At 48.6% G+C, this 16,245-nt stretch overlaps 1 protein-coding gene across 2 annotated transcripts in view; it reads right to left on the bottom strand.

Annotated features, from left to right (window-relative positions):
* Positions 1-3,936: 3,936 nt before the first annotated feature.
* ST8SIA5 (ST8 alpha-N-acetyl-neuraminide alpha-2,8-sialyltransferase 5) overlaps positions 3,937-16,245 on the bottom strand; it is an 85,770-nt gene continuing 73,461 nt past the window's right edge. For both annotated transcript variants that reach the window (XM_060236210.1, XM_060236211.1), the window contains 3 exons: positions 14,930-15,042; positions 9,452-9,544; positions 3,937-4,794 (listed from right to left, as the gene is read on the bottom strand). In XM_060236210.1, coding sequence (XP_060092193.1) covers positions 4,332-4,794; positions 9,452-9,544; positions 14,930-15,042 — 669 coding nt within the window. In that variant the 3' untranslated portion in view covers positions 3,937-4,331. The remainder of the gene's footprint in view (positions 4,795-9,451; positions 9,545-14,929; positions 15,043-16,245) is intronic.

The following is a 16,245-nucleotide window of genomic DNA, read 5'->3' as shown; positions in this document are numbered from 1 at the left end:
GGAGAAGGAAGAGGAGGAGGAGAAGAAGAAGAAGCAGAAGGAGGAGAAGGAGAAGGAAGAAGAAGAAGAAGATATTGGATTTATATCCCGCCCTTCACTCCGAAGAGTCTCAGAGCGGCTCACAATCTCCTTTACCTTCCTCCCCCACAACAGACACCCTGTGAGGTGGGTGGGGCTGGAGAGGGCTCTCACAGCAGCTGCCCTTTCAAGGACAACCTCTGCCAGAGCTATGGCTGACCCAAGGCCATTCCAGCAGGTGCAAGTGGAGGAGTGGGGAATCAAACCCGGTTCTCCCAGATAAGAGTCCGCACACTTAACCACTACACAGAAAGAGGAGGAGGAGAAGCAGAAGGAGCAGGAGAAGGAAGAAAAGGAGGAGAAGGAGAAGAAGGAGAAGGAAGAGAAGAAGAAGGAGGAGGAGAAGGAGAAGCAGGAGGAGAAGGAAGAGAAGAAGAAGGAAGAGAAGGAGAAGAAGGAGGAGAAGAGAAGGAGAAGATGATGATGATGATGATATTGGATTTATACCCTGCCCTATACTCTGAATCTCAGCGTGGCTTACAATCTCCTTTTCCCCCCACAACAGACAGGTAGGTGGGGCTGAGAGAGTTCTCCCAGAAGCTCCCTTTCAAGGACAACTTTTGCAAGAGCTATAGCTGACCCAAGGTTATTGCAGCAGCTGCAAGTGGAGGAGTGGGGAATCAGATCCGGTTCTCCCAGATAAGAGTCTGCGCACTTAACCATGACTCCAGACTATTATGGTCAGCATTGCCTACTCAGACCCTCCGGGGTCACAGTAAAAGGCCTTTCACATCATGGATTACTTAGACTGTTTTTGTAGCTGCAGTCATTGGGGATTGAACCTGGGACTTCCTGCATGCCAAGCAAACACTCTACCGCTCAGCTACAGCTCTTCCCCAAAAGTTCCCTGTGAACTTTTCTTGTTTCTGCATTCTATAGGTATCTTTAGTGGTACCTAAGGCATCACCATTCAATTGCCCCTTTTACCTGGAGATGCTGGGGATCGAACCTAGGGCCTTCTGCACGCAGAGTGGATGTTCTACCCATGAGAACAGCCCTTCTCCCTTATCCTCCCTTAAGCTTTTATCCTTTAATCTTTTTTGTTTAATTCTTTTTTTCTTCTCAAACCCTGGAATTGTAAGTAAGTCAAAGAGTAAGCCAAATATTGTTCAGGGGAAGTGACTCCTTGCTGAGATATTTGAGCAGCCAATCAGAAGAAGAAGAGGGGGGAAATGATCATTGGACCAGTAGGGTTTTTGACATGATCAGGGCTTTTTCTGGAGCAGTAACTCCTTTGCATATTAGGACACACAACCATGATGTAGCCAATCCTCCTGGAACTTACAGTAGAAGACTGCAGATTTATACCCTGCCCTTCTCTCTGAATCCGTCTCAGAGTGGCTCACAATCTCCTTTACCTTCTTCCCCCACAACAGACACCCTGTGAGGTGGGTGGGGCTGATAGAGCTCTCCCAGCAGCTGCCCTTTCAGGGACAACTCCTGCAATCGCTTATGGCTGACCCAAGGCCATCCCAGCAGCTGCAAGTGGAGCAGCGGGGAATCAAACCCAGTTCTCCCAGATGAGAGTCCGCACACTTAACCACGCTTAACCTCTGTAAGAAGAGCCCTGTAAGAAGTAAGCCCTGTAAGAAGAGCCTTGTAAGCTCCAGGAGGACTGGCTACATCAGAGTTGTGTGTCCTAATATGCAAAGGAGGTCCTGCTAGAATTCCTTACAGGGCTCTTCTCACGGGGCCTGCTGTAAGCTCCAGGAGGACTGGCTACATCAGAGGTGTGTGGCCTAATAGGCAAAGGAGGTCCTGCTAGAATTCCTTACAGGGCTCTTCTCACGGGGCCTGCTGTAAGCTCCAGGAGGACTGGCTACATCAGAGGTGTGTGGCCTAATAGGCAAAGGAGGTCCTGCTAGAATTCCTTACAGGGCTCTTCTCACAGGGACTACTGGAAGCTCCAGGAGGACTGGCTACATCAGAGGTGTGTGGCCTAATAGGCAAAGGAGGTCCTGCTAGAATTCCTTACAGGGCTCTTCGTACAGGGCCTGCTGTAAGCTCCAGGAGGACTGGCTATATCAGGGGGGTGTGGCCTAATAGGCAAAGGAGGTCCTGCTAGAATTCCTTACAGGGCTCTTCGTACAGGGCCTGCTGTAAGCTCCAGGAGAACTGGCTATATAAGGGGGGTGTGGCCTAATAGGCAAAGGAGGTCCTGCTAGAATTCCTTACAGGGCTGTTCATACAGGGCCTGCTGTAAGATCCAGGAGGACTGGCTACATCAGGGGGATGCGGCCTAATAGGCAAAGGAGGTCCTGCTAGAATTCCTTACAGGGCTCTTCTCACAGGGCCTGCTGTAAGCTCCAGGATTGGCTACATCAGGGGTGTGTGGCCTAATAGGCAAAGGAGGTCCTGCTAGAATTCCTTACAGGGCTCTTCTCACAGGGCCTGCTGTCAGCTCCAGGAGGATTGGCTACATCAGGGGTGTGTGGCCTAATAGGCAAAGGAGGTCCTGCTAGAATTCCTTACAGGGCTCTTCGTACAGGGCCTGCTGTAAGCTCCAGGAGAACTGGCTATATAAGGGGGGTGTGGCCTAATAGGCAAAGGAGGTCCTGCTAGAATTCCTTACAGGGCTGTTCATACAGGGCCTGCTGTAAGATCCAGGAGGACTGGCTACATCAGGGGGATGCGGCCTAATAGGCAAAGGAGGTCCTGCTAGAATTCCTTACAGGGCTCTTCTCACAGGGCCTGCTGTAAGCTCCAGGAGGATTGGCTACATCAGGGGTGTGTGGCCTAATAGGCAAAGGAGGTCCTGCTAGAATTCCTTACAGGGCTCTTCTCACAGGGCCTGCTGTCAGCTCCAGGAGGATTGGCTACATCAGGGGTGTGTGGCCTAATAGGCAAAGGAGGTCCTGCTAGAATTCCTTACAGGGCTCTTCTCACAGGGCCTGCTGGAAGCTCCAGGAGGATTGGCTACATCAGGGGGTGTGGCCTAATAGGCAAAGGAGGTCCTGCTAGAATTCCTTACAGGGCTCTTCTCACAGGGCCTGCTATAAGCTCCAGGATTGGCTACATCAGGGGTGTGTGGCCTAATATGCAAAGGAGGTCCTGCTAGAATTCCTTACAGGGCTCTTTGTACAGGACCTACTGTAAGCTCAGGAGGACTGGCTACATCAGGGGGGTGTGGCCTAATAGGCAAAGGAGGTCCTGCTAGAATTCCTTACAGGGCTCTTCTCACAGGGCCTGCTATAAGCTCCAGGATTGGCTACATCAGGGGTGTGTGGCCTAATATGCAAAGGAGGTCCTGCTAGAATTCCTTACAGGGCTCTTTGTACAGGACCTACTGTAAGCTCAGGAGGACTGGCTACATCAGAGGTGTGTGGCCTAATAGGCAAAGGAGGTCCTGCTAGAATTCCTTACAGGGCTCTTCTCACAGGGCCTACTGTAGGCTCCAGGAGGGCTGGCTACATCAGGGGTGTGTGGCCTAATATGCAAAGGAGTTCCAGCTAGAAAAAAAGCCCTGGACATGATTACTACTTATGGGGAATAAGAGCGGCAGAAGCTCGCACGGCAGATGGGGTGCAAAGAGGACTTCCAGGGATAGGTGGGGTTTGCTTGTTTTTTAACGCTTCCGGACAAGTGTTAACAGGGCCACCAGTGCGAGAGCTCCTTGACCTAGCTCTGTGACTTTTGTCAAGTAAAATCAGGTTTGGAGCCTTCCCGGGGAATGAAATGAACGATCGCTACAATCGTGTGCTCTAGTTGGTGGTCTAAAATCTATAGACAGTGTGCTTCTCTGCTCCTTCAGGGTTCCACGAAAAGTGCATGGATCCTTGTAACGGGCTTTGCCTGAACTACAGTAACCCTACATGGCTAGCGAGGGAAGATGCTGGCAACCCCAAGAACGCAAAGTCTTGAAGAAATGTAGTTTTTTAAAAAAATTCAAACATTATTGCATAAATATCCTTAACCTCGTCCAGCTGTTCTAGGTTAAAGGTCCAGGGCCGATCTACACGGCCACAAGCGGGTTTCCTTTTCCGACGTGGCATGGGAAAACTCACCCACCAAACGACCCTTTTGCGAGCTCGTGTCAAACACGAGAACTCAAGAGAGGGAAATATCACTCTGCGGCGACTCTTCTCGCCTCCAAAACCGTGCCAGGACTCGGTTCTCAGCCACAGAGTCTCCCGCTCTTCCCGCCTCTAAAACAGTGCCGGGACTCGGTTCTCAGCCACAGATCCCCCGTTAACTTTGCCGCCTCCTTTTTCCTTTACACGGCGCACCAACAAAGCGAAGTTCGCCGTCTGCCATCAGCTGCAGGTGCCCGTGTGTACCCGCAGGATCCCTTTGCTGTGCATGTGGAGGAAGTTGAAGATTTCCGAAGGCATGGCGTGGAAACCTGGCCGAGGTTTGACGTTGTCATAGTAATGGTGGGTGATGAAAATCCCCAAAGGGTTCATGGGAAACGCCCAGAAGCCGAAAAGGTGCACTTCCTCGCACAGTTCCAGGGCAGCCGTCACCAGGATGAGGCCTGTGCTGACACGCTTGGCCCGGATGCCTTGGCTCAGCCAATAGCGCGAGACGTTGATGAGATACTGCGGGTGGAAGTAGTAGACGGCCTGCTGGGACTCAAAATCATCCAGGACGTACTTGACCCGGACAGAGACGTCCGTATTGCGGGTGTTGTAGAAGGCGGGGAGCAGCACCGAGGCGTTTTCGTAAGCCTGCAGGACGTCGTAAAAGGGCTTCCGCCATTTTTCCAGCTTGTGAAATCTAAGGGAGGGAGGTAGATAACAATAGTCAGTTTAAAGTCATTCATTCATTCATTCATTCATTCATTCATTCATTCATTCATTCATTCATTCACTTCGTTTATATCCCACCTTTTCCCCCAACTGGGAAACCAAAGCAGCTTACACTGTTCTCCTGTCCTCCATTTTATCTTCATTTACCCTCCCTTGTCTTCATTTATGAGCCCTGTGGCGCAGAGTGGTAAAGCTGCAGTACTGCAGTCCAAGCTCTGCTCATGACCTGAGTTCGATCCCGGTGGAAGCTGGGTTCAGGTAGCCGGTTCAAGGTTGACTCAGCCTTCCATCCTTCTGAGGTCGGTAAAATGAGTACTCGGCTTGCTGGGGGGGAACTGTAGATGACTGGAGAAGGCAATGGCAAACCACCCCATAAAAGAAGTCTGCCATGAAAATGTAGTGGTGCGACGTCACCCCAGAGTCGGAAACGATAAGATTCTCTGGTGTGAACTGACTTTTTTTTTTTTTTTTGCTTTTCTCCTCTATTTTATATTATAAAATTTACCTTTACAGGAATTGCTAAAACTATTAGATAATATCAAAAGATTTATACTATAAAATTTTAAAATGGAATATATACAGCTTAGACAAAATAATATGGGACAAAATATTGTAGAATCGTACTTGTGCTTTATTTTTGAAAGTATTTTATACATAATGAGGTCAGAATGTATTGTGCTTTTATCTTTCTTTTTTTCCTTATTCCTACCCCCCATCTTTATCTGAAACTAATAAAACTTTTGAAAACCAGAGTCAGAAACAGAAGTCCATCAGTGGCTATTAGCCACAGTGTGTGTGTATGTATAAAATTTTTTGGCCACTGTGTGACACAGAGTGTTGGACTGGATGGGCCATTGGCCTGATCCAACATGGCTTCTCTTATGTGACACAGAGTGTTGGACTGGATGGGCCACTGGCCTGATCCAACATGGCTTCTCTTATGTTCTTATGTGACACAGAGTGTTGGACTGGATGGGCCCTTGGCCTGATCCAACATGACTTCTCTTATGTTCTTCTGTGACGTAGAGTGTTGGACTGGATGGGCCCTTGGCCTGATCCAACATGGCTTCTCTTATGTTCTTATGTGACACAGAGTGTTGGACTGGATTGGCCATTGGCCTGATCCAACATGGCTTATCTTATGTTCTTATGTGACACAGAGTGTTGGGCTGGATGGGCCATTGACCTGATCCAACATGGCTTCTCTTATGTTCTTATGTGACACAGAGTGTTGGACTGGAGGGGCCATTGGCCTGATCCAACATGGCTTCTCTTATATTCTTATGTGACACAGAGTGTTGGACTGGATGGGCCATTGGCCTGATCCGACATGGCTTCTCTTATGTTCTTATGTTCTTAAACGACTGGTGCTTGCACAGGGGACTATCTTTACCTTTTTATCTTCATTTATACCCCCTCCTTTTTCTTCCATTGGGAACCGCATGCCCAGAATGGACCGATTCGAAAAATAAACTAACTGATTATACGACCAAGGCAAAGCTAACATCCTACTTGCACAGCAGACTGGAATCTGAATTGCAAGAAAAATGGGATGTGTTTTTCCCATATATTTACCAAAATGCGGTTGCAAAACTTTAAGAATAGAATGACAAAGCCCAAAAGGATAAAGAGACAGAACTGAGCAGCATACGTTCAAAATGTTTATGCTGATAATGACCTAACATCAGAAATATCAGAATAGTCAGGAATGTAGGAATGTAAATGTATTTGTATGTAGACCAAACCAAAATCAAAAGTATATAAGTAATTTGTACTTAACAAGGTAAGATCTGTTTAGCAGTTTTGTAATGTTTATTAGTTGCAATTTATTAGATAATATTGATGGCTTTTCTCACTGATTTTTATGTTCCTGTTGGCCAAAATATCATTGTTTGTGCATAAATGAACCATTGTGGTACTTCTATCTTATCTCACCCTTTTCTATGTTTGTTTACATAAAATAATTATAATAATTATTGTTGTTATTGGTTATTATTATTATTATTATAAGAGTCAGTTATTATAAAGAGAGCCAGTTTGGTGTAGTGGTTAAGTGGGAGGACTCTTATCCGGGAGAATCGGGTTTGATTCCCCACTCCTCCACTTGCACCTGCTAGAATGGCCTTGGGTCAGCCATAGCTCTGGCAGAGGTTGTCCTTGGAAGGGCAGCTGCTGTGAGAGTCCTCTCAGCCCCACTCACCTTACAGGGTGTCTGTTGTGGGGAAGGAAGGTAAAGGAGATTGTGAGTCGCTCTGAGATTCAGAGTGGAGGGCGGGATATAAATCCAATATCATCTTCTTATTATTAGGGAACTCAAAGCAGCTTACATTGTTCTCCTGTCTTCCATTTCACCATCAGAAGTGAACAAAACATTGTGTGGAAGTTTCCCCCACAGCAAGGGGGGTGGGGAGCACAGCTGCAGTAACTCCACAGCCTTTCTGCCTCCCCATGCACATACCCGGTCATTTTCTTGCCCGTTTCATTCATTCACAGATAGGCAGCGCAAATCCCACCTACTGAATCAAACCATTAGTCCATTGAGGTCAGTACTGTTGACTCAGACTGGCAGCAGCTCTCCAGGGCCTCTGTCTCTTACATCACCTGCTGCCTGATCCTTTTAACTGGAGACTGAACCTGGGACCTTCTGCTGGCCAAGCAGATGCTCTAGTGATGAGCCCTTGGGGTCTTTCCCATCACCTCCTGCCTGGTCCTTTTAACTGGAGATGCCGGGGATTGGACCTGGGACCTTCTGCATGCCAAGCAGATGCTCTAGTGATGAGCCACTGAGGTCTTTCCCATCACCTCCTGCCTGGTCCTTTTAACTGGAGATGCTGGGGATTGAACCTGGGACCTTCTGCATGCCAAGCAGATGCTCTAGTAATGAGCCACTGAGGTCTTTCACATCACCTCCTGCCTGGTCCTTTTAACTGGAGATGCCGGGGATTGAACCTGGGACCTTCTGCATGCCAAGCAGATGCTCTAGTGATGAGCCACTGAGGTCTTTCCCATCACCTCCTGCCTGGTCCTTTTAACTGGAGATGCCGGGGATTGAACCTGCAACCTTCTGCATGCCAAGCAGATGCTCTAGTGATGAGCCCCTGGGGTCTTTCCCATCACCTCCTGCCTGGTCCTTTTAACTGGAGATGCTGAGGATTGAACCTGGGACCTTCTGGGTGCCAAGCGGATGCTCTCCCACTGAGCTCTGGCCCCTCCCCCCATGCTTGCTAGGGCTTCCTGGTCATTTGACTTGAGAACGCTGTGCTGTCCCGTATATAAGACGACCTTGTGATGTCCAAACAGAACAATTCATTGAGAGAGAGAATCATCTATTTTGTATGTATTTTTTCATTATACAAGAGAAACATCTACTTTCAGAAAGAGGGGGAAAAATACTAAATGGACACGGTCAATCCAAAATTAAGTTCTTGTAAATCCCATTAATTTCAATGGGAACTCTTTAAGCCCATGCTTATGTTGAATATTGTAACTTGGCAGGCAAGAGGATCCAGGAGGAAAAGGGTTAAGAGAATTCTCTCTCTCTCTCTCTCTCTGGGATAAACTTGGCAATTCTGCCCCACCCCAATTGGCTAGATATTGAGCCCATCAGGGGAGGGACGGTGGCTCAGTGGTAGATCATCTGCTTCGAAAGCAGAAGGTCCCAGGTTCAATCCCCGGCATCTCCAACTAAAAAGAGTCCAGGAAAATAGCTGTGATAAACCTCAGCTTGAGACCTTGGAGAGCCACTGCCAGTCTGAGTAGACAATACTGACTTTGATGGACCGAGGGTCTGATTCACGAGAAGGCTGCTTCATATGTTCAATTAAGCTTCTCTGCTCCAAAGGCTTTTTTTTTTTTTTACATTTAACCCAATAGCTTAAGACCAGGGGTGGAATTCTAGCAGGAGCTCCTTTGCCTATTAGGCCACACACCCCTGATGTAGCCAATCCTCCAAGAGCTTACAAGGCTCTTTTTTGTAAGCTCTTGGAGGATTGGCTACATCAGGAGTGTGTGGCCTAATAGGCAAAGGAGCTCCTGCTAGAATTCCACCTCTGTTTAAGCCCTTCATTGAAATCAGCAAGCATTCAAAGAACATTGGCCTAAAAAACAGGGCTGACTTAAATGTGCATTATCAGGGCTTTTTTTTTTTTTTTTGGTAGAAAAAGCCCAGCAGGAACTCATTTGCCTATTAGGCCACACTCCCTGACTCCAAGTCAACCGGAACTGTGTTCCTGTGCGTCCCTGATTTTAAAAAAAGCCCTGTGTGTTACAAAAACCAGGGACAGAAATGAAAAAAATCCTCATGCTGCGAAGGTGAGATCTGAAATCCAGCGTAGAAGCCAAGACAGAACAGATCCTCTGTATTTCTTTGTATGAAAAGGGGGGTTGTGAGTGCGGGCGAGTGCAGGAAGCCACGTGCGTCCTCTCGAACGCATTTCTCTTGACACTAAGAGGGCTCAAATTATTCCCAATTTCCAGTTGCTATGAAATTACAAAGCCGAGAGCGAGAACCTGGGGGCCTTAATAACAAGGGGCTGGCTCCCTCTTCTTTCTGAGACTCGTCAATTGCACAAGGACGCAGGAGGGAAGCGGGGGCAGAGGCGCTGGAACGGGTGCGGGGGCCTGACCTTTCCGTAATGATGCTGGGATTAACCGTCACAATGTCCGTCTTGACACCGACGTCCGCTGTGTACTTCTCCGAGATGGGAGGCAAATTGCACCTAATGGCAGAGAGCGAAGCAACAATAAGATGTTGAGAAGCAGCGATTATAATTCCTCCCATGCATTTATCCTCCCTGAGAGGAGCTCACGGATGATGTACATTGGGGGTTGTGTCCTAGTAACGCTGTGAGGATCAAGGTCAGTGAAACCTGGTGATATCATACATTTTACTTACGTATTTGCCTCATTTATGCCCTGCCTTTCCCCCCAATGAGGACCCAAAGTGGGCATAAGATCATAAGAGAAGCCCTGTTGGATCAGGCCAGTGGCCCATCCAGTCCAACACTCTGTGTCACATAAGAACATAAGAGAAGCCATGTTGGATCAGGCCAATGGCCCATCCAGTCCAACACTCTGTGTCACATAAGAACATAAGAGAAGCCCTGTTGGATCAGGCCAGTGGCCCATCCAGTCCAACACTCTGTGTCACATAAGAACATAAGAGAAGCCATGTTGGATCAGGCCAATGGCCCATCCAGTCCAACACTCTGTGTCACATAAGAACACAAGAGAAGCCATGTTGGATCAGGCCAATGGCCCATCCAGTCCAACACTCTGTGTCACATAAGAACATAAGAGAAGCCATGTTGGATGAGGCCAATGGCCCCTCCAGTCCAACACTCTGTGTCACATAAGAACATAAGAGAAGCCATGTTGGATCGGGCCAATGGCCCATCCAGTTCAACACTCTGAGTCACAAAAGAACATACGAGAAGCCAATGGCCCATCCAGCCCAACACTTTGAGTCACATAAGAACATACGAGAAGCCATGTTGGATGAGGCCAATGGCCCATCCAGTCTAACACTTTGAGTCACATAAGAACATAAGAGAAGCCATGTTGGATGAGGCCAATGGCCCATCCAGTCCAACACTCTGTGTCACATAAGAACACAAGAGAAGCCATGTTGGATCAGGCCAATGGCCCATCCAGTCCAACACTTTGTGTCATATAAGAACATAAGAGAAGCCATGCTGGATCACGCCAGTGGCCCATCCAGCCCGACACTCTGTCACACAGTGGCCAAAAAACCAGGTGCTATCAGGAGGTCCATCAGTGGGGTCAGGACACTAGAAGCCCTCCCACTGTTCCCCCCACCAAGCACCAAGAATACAGAGCATCACTGCCCCAGAAAGAGTTCCATCAATATGCTGTGGCTAAGAGCCACTGGTGGGCTTGCAGCATTATCTTCTCCTCCGTTTGACATTCACAACAACCCTGAAAGGTAGGCTATGCTGAATGTGTGTGACTGCCCCCGGATCATCCATCGAACGGCAGAGCGGAGATACGAACCTGGGACTCCCAGACTCAATTCAACACTCTAACCACTATATGCTGCTGCCTCTTGAACTCCAAAGCTAAAGAACAGCTTGGTAGAGGAGAAGGAGGAGGAGGAGGAAGAGGTGAAGGAGAAGAAGGAGGAGGAGAAGGAGAAAAAGGAGGAGGAGGAAGAGGAGGAGGAAGAAGAAGAGGAGAAGGAGGAGGAGAAGGAGAAAAAAGAGAAGGAGGAGGAAGAGGAGGAAGAAGAAGAAGAAGAGGAGAAGGAGAAAAAGGAGGAGGAGAAGGAGGAGGTGAAGGAGAAGAAGGAAGAGGAGAAGGAGAAAAAGGAGGAGAAGGAGGAGGAAGAGGTGAAGGAGAAGAAGGAAGAGGAGAAGGAGAAAAGGGAGGAGAAGGAGGAGGAGGAAGAAGAAGAAGAGAAGGAGGAGATTGGTTTTATACCCCACTCCTTATTTGGAGTCTCAGAGCAGCTTACAATCTCCTTCCCTTCCTTTCCCCACAACACACACCCTGTGAGGTTGGTGAGGCTAGTTTAATTCCTCTCCCTGGCCCTTTGATCGACACTCCTTAATACCAGCAAGATCACAACAGTGGCTCCTCCCCCTTCTTGTCATGTGACTCCAATGTCATGTGACTTCTTACCCTATGCCTGTTGCAGGTGCTAAAGGCTAAAGACCACCCATTTTGGAGGTTGCTGAAGGGACCATCAGGGTGGTGGTGGGGGGAACATCAAAGCCCCTGTCTCTCTCGGAACCACTGTGGATTCATCTTGTACAACCTTGTCTTTTTTTGTGCCATACATCGCATCTTACGTTTGCCTACTGTTGAGTTTCTCTGGACAAAAAAGACTTCCTTTCTCCGTCATCCTCCCAAGTCCCCACCTCCCAGCCCCAAACTTTGAAACAACCGACAGAGAGAATGTCCTTTTCCCACATTCAGCGGCAACTCAGACCCGTGTCATTCCTTTCATCATCCCAGGGAGTGACTGTGCATGATTCAATGAAGGCACGAGAAAACAGCTTGCTAACCATGGCGCATTGAGCTGTTCTGGGCAGAGCCCACACACTGCCTTTCTTTAAAAACACCCCATTTTCTTTCCATGTCTGCCGGAATCGAGGGTAACCATTGTAAGAAGCACAATGCAAAAGAAGGGAAACGGCCAGCGTGGTGTGAATCATGTATTTTTTTATGATTCCCCTTTATTTCCCTGTCCCACCATGTGGAGACTTTGGCTACATGTACAAAAACCCCACAATCGTAGGATTGAAAAAAACTCCGATTTTTCTCTATCCACCCACCTGTAACATTTCTACAAGGGCACCCTCGTTTGCTTTCGCAATGGGGACATTTTGCACACAAAGCTGGGCATGTGCCACTCCTTCCATTGAAGGGAACAGGAAGTGGACATAAAAAGATCTCTCCTGGATCAGACCAGTGGTCCAGCATCCTGTCTCACACAGTGGCTGACCAGTTCCTCTGGAGGACCAACAACAGGGCAGAGAGGCCAAGGCCTCCATAAGAACATCAGAAGAGCCCTCCTGGATCAGACCAGTGGTCCATCTAGTCCAGCATCCTGTCTCGCACAGTGGCTGACCAGTTCCTCTGGAGGGCCAACAACAGGGCAGAGAGCCCAAGGCCTCCATAAGAACATCAGAAGAGCCCTACTGGATCAGACCAGTGGTCCATCTAGTCGAGCATCTTGTCTCACACAGTGGCTGACCAGTTCCCCAAGACAGCCAACAATAGGGCAGAGAGGTCGAGGCCTCCATAAGAACATCAGAAGAGCCCTACTGGATCAGACTAGTGGTCCATCTAGTCGAGCATCCTGTCTCACTCAGTGGCTGACCAGTTCCTCTGGAGGGCCAACAACAGGGCAGAGAGCCCAAGGCCTCCATAAGAACATCAGAAGAGCGCTACTGGATCAGACTAGTGCTCCATCAAGTCGAGCATCCTGTCTCACACAGCGGCCGACCAGTTCCTCTGGACAGCCAACAATAGGGCAGAGAGGTCGAGGTCTCCATAAGAACATCAGAAGAACCCTGCTGGATCAGACCAGTGGTTCATCTAGTCCAGGATCCTGTCTCACACAGTGGCTGACCAGTTCCTCTGGAGAGCCAGCAAAAGAGCAGAGAGGCCGAGGCCTCCATAAGAACATCAGAAGAGCCCTGCTGGATCAGACCAGTGGTCCATCTAGTCGAGCATCCTGTCTCACACAGTGGCCAACCAGTTCCTCTGGAGGGCCAATCACAGGACAGAGAGGCTGAGGCCTTCATAAGAACATAAAAAGAGCCCTGCTGGATCAGACTAGTCGTACATCTAGTTCAACATCCTGTCTCACAGAGTGGCCAACCAGTTCCTCTGGAGGTCCAATCACAGGGCACAGAGGCTGAGGAATTCCTCTAATGTTTGTTCCTGAGACTGAGATTCAGAGGATTAGTGCCTCTGAATGGGCAGGTTCCCCTCAGTCACCATTGCTGGTAGCCACTGATAGACCTTTCCTCCATGAATCTATCTAACCCCCTTTAAAAACTGTTTAATCCTGTGGCCATCACTACATCCTCTGGCAGCGAATTCCACATTTTAGTCACTCATTGTGTAAATCAGGGGTCGTTTTGTGGAAATATAGGTGGTGGAGCTCATCACAATAACTCATTAGAATATGCCACACACCCCCAGCCAAAAGCAAGCTGACACAAGAAAGGAGAGACCTGGGCGAGCGAGGCCTGTTTGGGCTGGCTAGAGATCTAGCCAGCCCAAACAGGCCTCACTCAACTGGGGCTCTCCTTGGCCACCCGCAAGTCCAAAGGCCAGCAAGCCACGTGAAGATATTGGATTTATATATCCCGCCCTCCACTCCGAAGAGTCTCAGAGTGGCTCACAATCTCCTTTACCTTCCTCCCCCACAACAGACACCCTGTGAGGTAGATGAAGATATTGGATTTATATCCCGCCCTCCACTCTGAAGAGTTTCAGAGCGGCTCACAATCTCCTTTACCTTCCTCCCCCACAACAGACACCCTGTGAGGTGGGTGGGGCTGGAGAGGGCTCTCCCAGCAGCTGCCCTTTCAAGGACAACCTCTGCCAGAGCTATGGCTGACCCAAGGCCATGCTAGCAGGTGCAAGTGGAGGAGTGGGGAATCAAACCCGGTTCTCCCACATAAGAGTCCGCACACTTAACCACTACACCAAACTGGCTGCCCAAAATCACATAAGAAGTGGAGAAAGGGTGGTGTGGGCTTCTCCAGGGGTTAATGAGGGCCGCTGGGGGTGTGGCAAAGCCCCTGGTGGCTGGCTGGCTGCCCGCTCTCCTAATCCAGGGATTGTTATGCAGCTGCACCTGCTATTCAATGGACAAGGTAGGTGGGGAGGAGGAGGAGAAGGAATGTCGGGAATGTTCAGGAGCTGCACTTCTGTGAGCTGTTGAATTCAAGGCCTGATGTAAATAAGTATTTCCTTCTGTCCATGCTGAATCAACTGCCCATAAGCTGCATTGGATGCTCTCGAGTTCTAGTCTTTTGGGAGAGGGAGGAAAAGTTCTCTTTGTCAGCTCTCTCTACCCCATGCAGAATTTTATCGACCTCTTTCGTGTCCCTCCCCCCCCTTAGTCGTCTCTTTTCTAAACTAAAAAGTCCCAGATGCTTCAGCCTTTCCTCATAGGGAAGAGGCTCCAGCTCCCTCAGCATCTTGACTGCTGTCCTCCAAACTTTAAGAAAGATCCATGTTCATTACAGATGTTTTAAGCTGAACATCGGAAGTTATTTCGGTCTCTCGTTCTGAATTCTTAGTGACTTCAGGGCTTGCTCAGTCGTGAGGAGAAGTTAAAAATAAACAGATATTCCCCCACCAGGCCTTTTTTTTCTTTGTAGCAGGAACTCCTTTGCATATTAGGCCACACACCCCTGAGGTAGCCAATCCTTCAAGAGCTTACAGGGCTCTTCTTACAGGGCCGACTTTAAGCTCTTGGAGGATTGGCTACATCAGGGGTGCGTGGCCTAATATGCAAAGGAGTTCCTGCTACAAAAAAAAAAGCCCTGACCCCCAGATACACTACTACCACTGCTATTGTAACAGCCAATACAGAAAAGGAATACTACTGCGGCACTGACCGAAACACAAAGTCCGCTTGATCGATCTCCTGGCCGCATCTGCTGTTCTTCAGGATGCCTCCATTCCCAACCACGGCGCATTTCTTAAACTGGGAACGATAGTATGGCATCTCCTAGTGCAAATGCATGAATAAATAAAAATGAGAGAGTCAATTAGCCATGGCTACCTTTCAGGCTGCTCTCCTTGCGCTACGTTGGAGGAAGTCACAACTTATGTACCTGCATTGTTCGACAGGACTATTATACACTGGATTCACTTATTCTACCCTGAATGAACACAACATAAAAACATAAGAAAAGCCATGTTGGATCAGGCCAATGGCCCATCCAGTCCAACAACTCTGTGTCACACAGCAGCCAAAACCCAGGTGCCCTCAGGAGGTCCACCAGTGGGGTCAGAACTCCAGAAGCCCTCATACTGTTGCCCCCCAAGGACCAAGAATACAGACCATCACTGTCCCAGACAGAGAGTTCCATTTATACCTTGTGACTCATAGCCACTCATGGACCTCTGGTCAAGACCCTCGGTCCATGTTGGATCAAGCCAATGGCACATGTGTCACACAGCGGCCAAAAGCTACGCGCCATCAGGAGGCCCATCAGAAGCCCTCTCACTCTTAAGAACATAAGAGAAGCCATGTCAGATCAGGCCAATGGCCCATTCAGTCCAACACTCTGTGTCACACAGTGGCCCCCCCAAAAAAGGAGGTTCTCAAGTGGGGCTAGAAGCCCTTCCACTTTGCCCCCCCGCCCAAGTACCAAGAATATAGAGCATCACTGCTCCAGACAGTTCCAATAATATACTGTGGCTAATAGCCACTGATGGACCTCTGCTCCATATTTTTATCTAAATCCCTCTTGAAGCTGGCTATGCTTGTAGCTGCCACCACCTCCTGTGGCAGTGAATTCCACATGTTAATCACTCTTTGGGTGAAGAAGTACTTCCTTTTATCCGTTCTAACCCTACTGCTCAGCAATTTCATTAAATGCCCACGAGTTCTTGTATCGTGAGAAAGGGAGAAAAGGACTTCTTTCTCTACCTTCTCTAACACGTGCACAATCTTGTAAACCTCTACCATGTCACCCTGCAGTCGACGTTTCTCCAAGCTAAAGAGCCCCAAGCGTTTTAACCTTTCTTCATAAGGAAAGTGTTCCAAACCTTTAATCATTCTAGTTGCCCTTTTCTGGACTTTTTCCAATGCTATAATATCCCTTTTGAGGTGCAGTGACCAGAATTGTACACAGTATTCCAAATGAGACCGCACCATCGATTTATACAGGGGCATTATGATACTGGCTGATTCGTTTTCAATTTC

The sequence above is a fragment of the Heteronotia binoei genome, chromosome 4, assembly GCF_032191835.1.
Source record: "Heteronotia binoei isolate CCM8104 ecotype False Entrance Well chromosome 4, APGP_CSIRO_Hbin_v1, whole genome shotgun sequence".
Lineage (NCBI taxonomy): Eukaryota > Metazoa > Chordata > Lepidosauria > Squamata > Gekkonidae > Heteronotia > Heteronotia binoei.
This window is presented reverse-complemented; position numbering and strand designations above follow the sequence as displayed.